Source organism: Labeo rohita, chromosome 16 (assembly GCF_022985175.1).
Source record: "Labeo rohita strain BAU-BD-2019 chromosome 16, IGBB_LRoh.1.0, whole genome shotgun sequence".
Taxonomy (NCBI): Eukaryota; Metazoa; Chordata; class Actinopteri; order Cypriniformes; family Cyprinidae; genus Labeo; species Labeo rohita.
The window spans coordinates 12,809,156-12,821,117 of record NC_066884.1 but is presented as its reverse complement, the minus strand read 5'-3'; the positions used below and the strand labels follow the sequence as shown (position 1 = coordinate 12,821,117).

Sequence of the window (11,962 nt, the reverse complement as noted above, 5' to 3'; positions counted from 1 at the left end):
GTTACGTAGAATAAAGCTAACTGAAATGATATATATTAAAAAAAAGTATTGCCAAGGATGCATTTCTCATTTTTAGCTAGTTTAAAATACTAAAATAACTAAAATTAAAACTATAGAAGCCTGCTTCTGCCACTCCGTAAAAAATAAAAAAAATGTTATTTCAACTTTTTTGCAACAAACTCGCAAGTCTGACTTTTCTTCTCTCTGAATTTTAATATAAACTCACAAAAGCAAGTTTGTATCTCACAATTCTGACTTTTTTTTCTCACAAATGTGAGTTTGTGTCTCGCAATTGCAAGTTATAAAGAATTTTAAGTGGAAACAAAGACTGATATTTTCTCAGAATTGTGAGTTTATATCTATTATATTTATAATATCTATTTATTTCTATCTGTATCTAGATATAATATCAATATCTATTTATTTATTAAAAGAAAATTGTTGCCAGAGACACATTTCTCATTTTCATTTAGCTTAATGTACTAAAATAACTCAAATTAAAACTATAGAAGCCTGTTTCCGCCACTCCATAAATTTTTTTTTATTTTAACTCACATTTCTGACTTTTTTTTCAGAATTGTGATACAAACTCGCAATTCTGACATTGTCTTTTCTCAGAATGCTAGTTTGTATCTCGCAATTCGGATTTGTTTTTGTTTGTGTCTGCGAGTTATATAGAATTTTGAGTGGAAAAAAGAATTGTGAGTTTATATCTGTTATATTTATAATATCTGTTTATTTATATCTATATCTAGATATAATATCAAAAATTAAAATTAAAACTACGTGAGCCTGTTTCCCCCACTCAAAAAAAAAAAAAAAAAAAAAAAAAAAAAAAAATTGTTATTGCAACTTTTTCTCTCACAATTCTGACTTTTTTTCAGAATTTTGATATAAATTCTTAGAATTGTGAGATACAAACTTGCAATTGTGAGTTATAAAAATTTTTGAGGGGGAAAAAAACTATTTTCTCAGAACTGCAAGTTTATATCTCACAATTCTGACTAAATTTGCAAGATATAAACAAGAAAAAAAAAAAAAAAAAAAAAACATTCACATTCTGAAAAAAAAGTCAGAATTGTGTTCATATCTGGAAATTTTAACTTAATTTCCCAGAATTGCAAGTTTATGTCTCACAATTATGACTTTATTACTCACAGTTGTGAGCTTATATCACGCAGTCCTGAGAAAAAAGTCAGAACTGCAAGATGCAAACTCGCATTTGCGAGAAAAAAAAGGCAGAATGGCCAGTTTTAATCTCGCAATTCTGACTATAACTTGCAATTGCAAACTTCTCAGAATCGCCAGTTTATTTCTGAAATTTTTGAGAAAAAAGTCAGAATTGCATCAGAGTTTGTATCACGCAATGACAGAATCACGAGATGCAAACATGCAATTGCAAGAAAAAAAAGTCAGAATTGTGAGATAAAAAGTCGCAATTACTTTTTTTTATTCAGTGGCAGGAATGGTCTTCCATATAAAACTGAAATAAAAATGAATAAAAATATATTGACCTTAAATGTCAAAAATGAATAAAAATTACACAAAAAGACAAAACAAAATTAGTACAATTTTAACTTAGATTAAAATTAAAAAAGTGGAATATAAAAATAAACTGCCTGCATGCAAAGTAAATGTTAAAAATAAATAAATAAAATAAAATGTTGTAAAACCAAAACTATCACTGTTAAAGATACAGTGACCATAAATGTTGAGTGCCTCTGCACTGTCAAAGAAATCTGCCTTACAGGAACTGAATATGAGCAACGTTCATTAGTACATGAGTAATGATGGGTTTCCGTGATGATTTGCCATGACCCGAGCAAAGATAAGACACCGGGCACAGCCTGGCAGGTATCGGGCTGAGTTTGCAAATGCGGCCCCCTAACGTGGGACGTGCACACAGTGTCCATTCACAGACTTTCCAGCACATGTGTGCAGAGAGTGAGCAGCAGCTGCTGTGGGTGATGCAAATGCATCATAACATAATCTCACCACATACTTTGATTAGCATGTTTTATCAATTGAATCGTAAAACCCTGATGAGAGTTTGCTAAAGCGCTTCGCTCATCGCTGCTGAGAAAAGTCCCTCGTGCTGATAGGAATAATAATATGGAAATCGTATTGAATTACTGTACTAATCAGTGCTGGATATACAGATTGCATACATCATCCCACACTCAAATGGAAAGATTTTATGCGCTGCAAATGTTTCGAATTGTGAAGGACAGGGTGGTTTAAATCACTTTTATGGTTGAAAGTCTTAAAAATGGTCTTGAAACCTTGGTTCACTTTTTTCCATGCATAAATTTGAGCTCATTTGCATCCAGTTCAAATGTTTTTTTGGCTCTTATATATATATATATATACATATATCGTCTTCTGCTATTTATGAGTAAGAAATGAGCTTTAGCAGACATTTGGCAGAAAGTTTTCTTTTCAGCGGTGCCAAATCCTATCTTCTGCAGATGGATGAAAGAATGTGTGACACTGTGGAGGAAGTCACTGCTGAGTGATAGAACACATTCCTCTGCATTCCATAGACAGAGGAAATGTGCTCATCCCTCCAAAATCCTATCATGTTCTTTCCGGTTTCTTCCTTCAGAGCATGTTGATCAGAGAGATGCTCCAAGGACGGGAGGGGAGTGAACTCTGATTAAAGACAGTTGTTACATTTTTAGCTTCTTTTTAGCATCCTTGAAGAATATGAACATTTTCATACCACAAACTAGTGGGACTCGGGTGTTCAAAAAAATTCTTTATCCTGACTGGTCAGTTGAAGTATTCTGCAGTCAATGTATTTATTTGAAATGTATATTAAAGGGCACCTATTATGCCCCTTTTTTCCAATTAATTCACTGCATCCACAGTGGCTCCGATGTTGGGAGAAAATGAAGACTCTTATGTTTAGTCTTGCATCCAAACACAAAACATTGTTGACGTTACAGCTGCTTGAGCGTGGAGAAAATTGAGGACAGCATACAACCGAAGACAACTCGCTGAGGGCAGAACCTATGGCAATGCAGGACTGTCAGTCAGCGGCCATAGGCAGGGCCTAAACAATGTGACATCACATTGCTTAGAGAATCAAAACGGCATTTCTAGTGAGACTGATTTGGTTTAATGAGAATTAAAAAATAAGGAGTGGGTGGATTTTTATATTTGTAGGGTGGTTGTGTTCACACACTGCCAACATACATTTATGTCCAAACACAATGTAAAAGTGGATTTTGCATAATAGGTGCCCTTTATATATATAATTAAAGCTTATGACATTTCCTACATAGTTGAGCTAGTTTCATGTCTCTCAGAGCACCTTTCAGTCCTTTTCTTCTCACATAATCAGTTTAATGCATTCACTTATAAGTAGCCATAGTGAGCTTGACAGTATACAATATTTAGAGTAATGGAAAATGAATGCATATTATCCTTCACTTACAGTGCTTTGCAAAAGTATTCAAACCCCTTTATTTGTTGCTGCCTTATGTTAAACTGCTTTAAATTACTTTTCCCCCCCATATCAGTCTATGCTCCTTAAACCACAATGGCAAAGCAAAAACAGATTTTTCACATCTTCGCAAATTTTTTAAAAATAAAAAAAACCTTAAACGATTCCATTGCGTAAGTATTCAAACCCTCATCTAGGACAGTTGAAATTTAGCTCAGGAGCATTCATATTGCTTGTAAATGTTACTACACTTTGAGTGAAGTTAACCTGTGGCAAATTCAATTGAATGGGTATGATTTGGAAGGGAACACATGTCTTAATAAAAGGCATATCAGAGCAAAAACCAAGCTTTGAGGTAAAAAAAAAACTGCCTTTAGAGCTACAGTTAAAAACAGTAATATTGTGAACAGTTATTACTATTTAAAACACTGTTTTCTATTTTAATATATTTTAAAATGTTATTTATTCCTGTGATTCCACTGTTACTTCCGCTTTTAGTGTCACATGATCCTTCATAAATCATTCTAATATGTTGACTGGATGATCAAGAAACATATCTTATCACAATTACAAAGGGTTGGCTTGCCTAATAGTTCTGTGGAAAATGTAATTCTTTAACAAATGTAAAACAAAAAACTTTTATTGTAACAATGAAAAAGTCTTTATTGTCACTTTTTATCAGTTTTTCAGTTGCATCCTTGAGGAATAGAGAATGCAAACTTCACTTTTACATGGTGTTTGAACATAAATGTGTGTTAGCAGTGTGTGTACACAACCACCCTATATAATGATAAAAATCCTTCTACTTTGTTTTTAAATCCCTATAAATCATAAGCAGTGTCTCAGAACAAGCCGTTCGCAGAAATCTTTACAATGTCCAACTGGGTTTATGTAACTTGTTTGTGTTTTTGACTTAACCCTGTGTGTATTTGACAGTTTGACAGGAGAGGTCTAATGCTATGTCATGCATTCTGACTTATTTACACTGTTTAAGAGTTGTATTCTCATGCTAAACATAACCGAAGTTTCAAAAAACAAGTCGGATGTATGACGGAGTATTTCAGAAAGTTTTTTAAAGAGTATAGCCCTGCATGACATCATAAAGGGTGGAATTCCTTACATGGGCACTTCTCCCGGAAGAAAACCCACACACGTCAACCAGGGGTGCGTTATACTTACACAAAGCTGCGCGTGCTCGTGACTCTTTAGCTCCACCCACAGCACGCCTCCAGGAGCTCAACTTTTTTCAGAGAGAAGCATAAAGCTGTAATTAAAGACTCTTCAGACATATGAAGGATGCAATACTACTCTATAGATACTCAAGATTAATATGAGACTGGCAGAAACTGTGTGTGTTAATAAGAGAGAATTTAGAGAGAGAATTTAGTTTAGTACTCACGTGTGGAGTGACAGACACTTTCTGCCCACATGCTTCAGATGTGTGTGCTCAAAAACCATATTTCAGAAGTTTACACTAATATAGACTTAAAACGTATGCAAATACATTTTCAGCGTGACAGACATGATAATCGAAATCAAACAGATTTTGTTTTGGCAGAGTATCCGAGGCATGAGCTGTAAAGACACAGCCCTGTTCTGGAAAATGGGGGAGGTGCAGCAGCTCATTTGCATTTAAAGAGACATGACAAAAACAGTGTGTTTCCGCTTACACTCAAAATAGGCATTTTCGAAGTGGTATAATAAATGATCTGTGCAGTATTTTGAGCTAAAACTTCATAGGCACATTCTGGGGACACCTGAGACTTATATTACATCTTGTAAAAAAGAGGCATAATAGGTGCCTTTGCGCTCAACTAATGTGTGTAATATTTAACCTGTAGTTTCAACCCCTGCACAATTAAAATGCTTCACCCTTGTTATTATCAAAGTAAACAGATTAAAAGACATTTAAATCATAGCAGGACATAAATATTGATTAATGATTACATATTTTATTTTCCCGGAAATGTTTTTGCTGGTTTCATAAATATGTAACATCTCAAAGTCATAGCTATTGATAGTGCTTCGCATGAAACTAAATTTAACAAAAATATTGATTGAAAAAAAAAATAAATTTTAACTTGAACTTCCTGTTCAGTTACTATTTTTTTACATTTATGCTACCACAGCAAATTAACCTGAAAACAGCAGCTACTCCCTCATAAAAACACAGTGGAGGGAGGTGTAGTATTAGCATTTAAAAGCTGTTAGGGTGTCTCTGTTCCCTCCTCCCATAAACACCTTTGTTTATCTTTAATTACTGTCCTTCTCATCCCTTCGATCTGTCCATGAACATTTAGTTCTGCTCTACAATTTCCATTCTCAACCTCCCTCCATCAGTGAGACTGACTGACTATTCTGAGCTTTACCTTCAAGTAGATCTAACTTCCTGTTTCCTGGATACATATAAAGAATTGCAGCAGAATCTTGCACTTAAAAGAGAGGTTTCAGGCATAACAGGTTGATGTCATAGACAATTTTACCTTAAGTTATATATAGTAATTCCTACAGACATGAAAATGTGATTTACTATATTTAAATTATTTCAGTAAAAATCAATAATTAAGCTGTGCACTTGTTCTCTAATTTTCTTAATAATTTCTTTATAAATAATGAAGAAAAAAACAAATATATATATATATATATATATATATATATATATATATATATATATATATACAGTAGTCAACATTTGAAATGGATCAACAAAGTTAATCAAAGTTGTCCTAAGACAAGAACGGGTATTGTTTTCGTTTTAGGACAACTTTGATGAAAGGTTTTGATCTTATATATATATATATATATATATATATAGGAGTGTAATATACACACCTGTACAGCTTTGTTTATATCTTCCAGTGTTAAGCCAATAAAGACAATCCCAAGTGTCAGACTAACAGAGACTAAAAATAAAATACATTGTTGTGGAGTGTATCACTAAACGGGATAGGTTAATGTTTACACCAGACTGTATTCAAGAGAAAGTGATAACGATAAGGCAAATAAAGACATAAAGGTATGGCACCAGGGTTGAACCACATTCAAATTTTAATCACTTGACCCATTTAACCTGTAGATTTCAGCTGATTAATGATTGTACTACTTACATTGGCTAATGGTGTGAGAAAAACAATGGACTGCTTGCACTGAGCCTTGTGACGCACTTCCATTTCGAAATATTACGGCTGAATTCTTTCCAGTTATGTACATTTCCAGTATGCTGTAATCATCTAGTTGACCTAAACGCCTAATAAAATGAGAGTAAGTGGGATGTTTTTAAAATCAAGAAATTTTCAGAGACAGGAGACATATTCTGGTGATTACTGTGTACAGAATTCTACAAACTCAACGGAACGTGAAGTTTTAATCCATTTCAATGGTCATCTTCATCATAAAGTTTTTCATATTTTGATTTTTAAAAAAATGTATGTACATTTATAACACTATGCTTTGTATTATATCACCTTTTCATCAAGTTACAGAAACTTAGTAAACACTAATGTGAGTGTGTTTCTAATGCCACCTTTATGGGAGAGACGGTAAATTTGACATTGTTCTCTCTTCTGAATGCTGATATCAGTCTCTCTTGAAAGTTGTCTCTGACTGAAAGTTGTGAAAACACTAATCGCACAGTTTTTCTTTCGTTATTTGAGCAAAAAATATATTTGTGGTACTCTCCCATTCACTGCTCTCAGATTTTACCCAACTATGATGACTTCCCCTATGAGAAACCCGGAAATGTGAGAAAGGCCCATAAGTGATTGTTGACCATAGTGACCATAGTTTAACGACGGTAGGCTATTTGTAGTAAAAGTGTTGTTATACAAATGGTAAATATGGAAAAACATGGCACTTTTACTAAATAAAAAATAAACATATAAAATCATGGTTAATTATCGTAAGGGTGTTTATCAGTAAAACTCATTTAAAATTGTACATTCAACAGGTATGAAATATGATCAGTAAAAGAAAAATGCTGTTCATGAGAATGCGGCAGGTTAGTGGGGAAATATATTTATTTATTATTCAGAATACACATATGGAAGGGAAATATATTTATAGTAACATTTAAGCAGGTTGAAGATAATTCATGTTAACGCAGAGAATATGATTAAATTTTTTTTAAGAAATGCCAGCCCTAAAATGTAGTAATAATCTGCGTTCTCATTAGAAGCTTTTTGTTTAGAGGGTATGCATTGACGTCACTTTGCCGCCGGGACACGCCCCCTCAGACAGACTGAGTGGCAAAACAGCTTTCACCGTGAATGGGTTTAATAGGGAAGATGCGAAAACGAGTAAAACAAACGACAATCAGTTTAAACTAAAGCTTGCTAAACCTGATATAAGGTTCCTAACAACTTAACAAATATCCAGTGGTCAGTGGATATTGATGCAGTCAGAAATCGTGTTTTCTAACACTTATATGTGTCTGATTTTGACGCAGGGGAAAATAAATAAAGCAAATTTGCCTGTGAACTCATTTTGTAAATACAAAATAGGTTGGTCTAAACTCCGATGATCACTTATGTCAACGATATATCGTCCAGCTAAAAAACGTATATAGTTTTTATCAGTGTTTATTTAAAAACATCCAGTTATGCAGAATTTAATATGGTGAATATTTAGTTGATGACTTGTCAGTACGATATATTACAATACAATATATAGGATATGATTTTACTGCACAATTCAACATATTAACATGAAATGATAACTGCAAATCCGTGTTTCGCTGCCTGGAGACCATTTGTTTCTTTGAATTGCAGCGATTAATTTGCTTCTCTTTTCAGTAGCTTTCAGCAGTCTGTAAAAACATACCTCAGGTTTCTTGTCATATCTCTTTGTACAGTCAACCGCAAAGCTCGTTGTTGTTTTAGAGGCGTTTTGTGTGTTCTGTCGCAGCATTCGCGTTGAAATCAATGCTGCCACTCAGTCTTCTTGCCACTCAGTGGGCGGAGCCGCAGCCACTCGCGGAAGTAGTTGTGCAAGTAGTCCATTACACAAAGCCATCCTGGTGGGATAATATAACTAAGCTCAATATCATTTCATTTATTATTAAAGGAAATCAGGCTAAAACAGACTGTGGAACATCGTCTGTTTAAACCCTTATTTATAGTAGCTTATTCTACATGGCATTTGAATGCTTGAATCTGATTGGCTGACGAACGTTCTAGGGTGCGCAATAATTTTTAGGAAAACGTACGGCGAACGTAGTTCCAGGCAGCTCCTGACCGCATTACTTTATATCACTTCGCCACAGAATTTCACTTATTTCAAAGGTCTCAAAACAGCAAAATAACCGAAACGCACACTTACACTGGTCAAACAAGTAAATACCATAAACAGTGAGATAAAAACGAAAGATTATTTTCACGTTTTTGCCACAAAATTACGTTTTATTATGTACGGTTGTTAGCACTGCTCTGTCGATTTAATCAGTTTAAACAACTTAAAAACTACATGACTTCTCACAAGCGAGGTAACAACGGCGCTGTTCCTGAAGAAAATGAACTGAAAGTTTCACTATTAGTAGAGATACTGCTGCCAAACATTTTTGAGAGACGCACAGACTCAGAAAGGTAGGCTAATTCATACACGGCTAATCTCTCTCTCTGTCTAATAACTTCATTATTAACTGCATTCGTCTGCTATCAACGGCTCAGTCTTCCGTTACTCGGTCTAAAATGACGTTTTGAAATTAGCAACTAAGGTGTTGGATGAGATGCATAAGAAAAAAAAGAACGAATACCTTGAAATATATCTTCTGCTCGATGTCTTGAGGTGTGGTAACCGTAGTATAAGCGGAATAATTGACTTTGGTCCATTGAATTCTTCGAAAATAATGCACACCTGATGTGAGGGCCACTCCTCTTCACATCACCATTTTTCTAAGAATTCAGCGTCCCGTCGTCAGTTATTCCTTACATAAGCATTACTATTAAAAGTAATAATCTAATATAAAATGGTCTGTATAAAATTAGTCATAAATAATAAAATATTTCACATGATATCTGTTGTCCTACTGTGTGTTATGCCAATAGCACATCTTGTACCTGAATCTTTTCAGATAAAGAATTTGATGAAATGATTAGAGTGGCTTCAAGGTCTGTGCAACATTCTCCACAGGAAACGCATCCATCACACGCAGCTGTGAAACTACATGGATAAAACAAAAAAATATTACATCACTTTTATGAGTTTGAAAAGTATCGAGAAGAACAGACTACAAAAAAAAAAAAAGAAAAAAAAAAAAAAAAAGAGACAGCCTTGGACAACTGCCTTTAGGAAGTGAACAGATGATCTGCCACGTCTCAGACTTGAATGTTTATCGCATGGGAATAAAAAATCTTGCGGAAGCCCAGATATTTGACTCTACACTGCTATCTTTTTCTCTTCCGGAAACTATAAAACCTGGCTCGAACGGGCCACGAATGCCTCCCACACAGCTCATACAAGTCCACCTGCTCAGGTCCCTAAGGGAGAGCTAGAAAATGAGAATGAAAGCGGCATGAATGAACAGACTGCACCATCTGCTGGTCGCAAAACACTGGACACCATGGTAAGCAGGTTTAGTAATTCCTGGTGTACCTTTATTGGTTCAGAAATGCAAAATGTCTGTGACAAATTTGGAGGGCATTTGATCCATCCAGAACCTCGGCTCTTGACCGACTTCACTGAAAGCCTGTCCAGTTTCTTCATTTCAAGTCTTGAGGTCAGAACTAAAAAAACGTAACTATTAACAAAAAAAGTGTAAAGAATAATAAAAACAACAATAGAAATCCCTTTGAAAACCAAAGTAAACAAAACATAGGCATTTTCATATTTTCACATGGCAATAAATATGGACCATAGACTTTCTATCTGTACAGAGACAATTTATCTAATCATTTAATCACTCGTATTATAAAAAATATGACTTCAGTGCAATTTCCCTGCAAGGCTCTCCGCCAAAACCTTTGTTTGTCGTCTATTCAACAACGACGCCTGTCTCGTTTACTCTAACGTATAAAGAAAATCCTCCCGCGTCTTCGAATACCAGCTCATTTGAAACACAAAAAGAAATCTATATTCATAAAAAGAATTCACAGCCTTTCATCTTTGACACTTCAAGCAGTAAATCTGGACAGAAAAAGGCACACATCACTAGAATTTGCGCAATACTGGACAAGAGACGAAATATTGGAATTACTCTCGATTTAAGTTTTCATCTTGGTCATTTAGAAATGTATTCTCATACCCATTCTTAATGTTTTACAAGTACAAGTTTTTTTTTCTTTACATATACATATTCAAATAGATATATTAAGATTGCAATGTCAATAAAGATACAGGAGGGACAGACATAAATCGATTTACAGAAATATTTTTTTTTCCAAGAAAAAAAAGTGCATCATATTACAATCTTGAATATTGCAGAACAAACATTTACCAAGTTACCAATAGTATTGAAAATTTTGTATATAAAAAATAAGCGCATTACAAAACAAAACAATAGTAGTATTAGCAGTAGAAAGCATTTCACCATTGTGCACAGAGGCTTTTAAGTGCTATCTGGATCACCTTCCTGGCTCTGAGGAGCACTGTCAGATCCTGAACATCCTTCTGAAAAAGAGCCACGTCCCCTGAGTGGCGCCGCTACGGGCTTTTCCGTCTCGCGCAGCTGTCTGGTTTCACGCGAGGAACTCGCGCCTTCGCCCCGCGAGCTCCTCTCGGCTCCTTCATCGCTGTCTGCCGCTGCTTTCCTGGATGTTTCGGGACTGAAGGTGCGAGTCTTTGTGGCGGAGCTCGAGTCGCCATATTGCTTTCTGACCTTTGCAGTCCGTTGCTCCCCTGAAGAGGGGAGCTTGGGTAACGTCGAGCTTGTACTGGGACAAGACAGGTCAGACCGGCTGGCTCCCTCATCTTGGCTTTTTGTCCTGTTGTCCGCCAGAGTTCTTTGCGGACTGGTTTCCGGAAGCGAGATCCATGGATAATCCCTCCTGGTGAGGGAAAAAGGGGAGTCCTCTTTGGGAGAGGTGGGCGAAGGGGTGGAGGATGACTGTCGTTCCAGTTTGGGGCGTGATCGGGGTCTGAGCTGCACCATTTGGATGCCCCCAATGGGAATCATGTGATAGGGCATGCGGGCTTGATCTTGGGAATGTAGAGGAAGGTGGCTAAACATGCGGTCCACTGTCCGTGGCGCCACAGGAGTGGGAGGGAAAGACTCGCTTGGAGAGAAGCGTAGGGATGGGGAAAGCAGGCAGGGATCCGGGGGCATACGCTCCTGTAGAGGTGGATGAGTACCATGCTTGTCCTGTAGGGGGAGACATGGCATTGTAACTTGAACATTCCTTTGTTTTACTGAGAGTCTTTATTTTTTACATTGCTGTACTCATTTCGTCTTTTGACGAATATTTTTGACGAGCAGATATTTACTTTAGTTAACAAGAACGTGCAAAATGAACATTTCAACGTAAATTAACGTGAAAGTGTAATACAGAGTTTGGAATTTCTTGTTTTAGATTTTCATTGTCC

At 35.7% G+C, this 11,962-nt stretch overlaps 1 protein-coding gene across 2 annotated transcripts in view; it reads right to left on the bottom strand.

Moving 5' to 3' along the window:
* Nucleotides 1-10,012: 10,012 nt before the first annotated feature.
* LOC127178207 (transcription factor HIVEP3) overlaps nucleotides 10,013-11,962 on the bottom strand; it is an 81,398-nt gene continuing 79,448 nt past the window's right edge. For both annotated transcript variants that reach the window (XM_051130927.1, XM_051130928.1), the window contains exon 7: nucleotides 10,013-11,741. In XM_051130927.1, coding sequence (XP_050986884.1) covers nucleotides 10,989-11,741 — 753 coding nt within the window. In that variant the 3' untranslated portion in view covers nucleotides 10,013-10,988. The remainder of the gene's footprint in view (nucleotides 11,742-11,962) is intronic.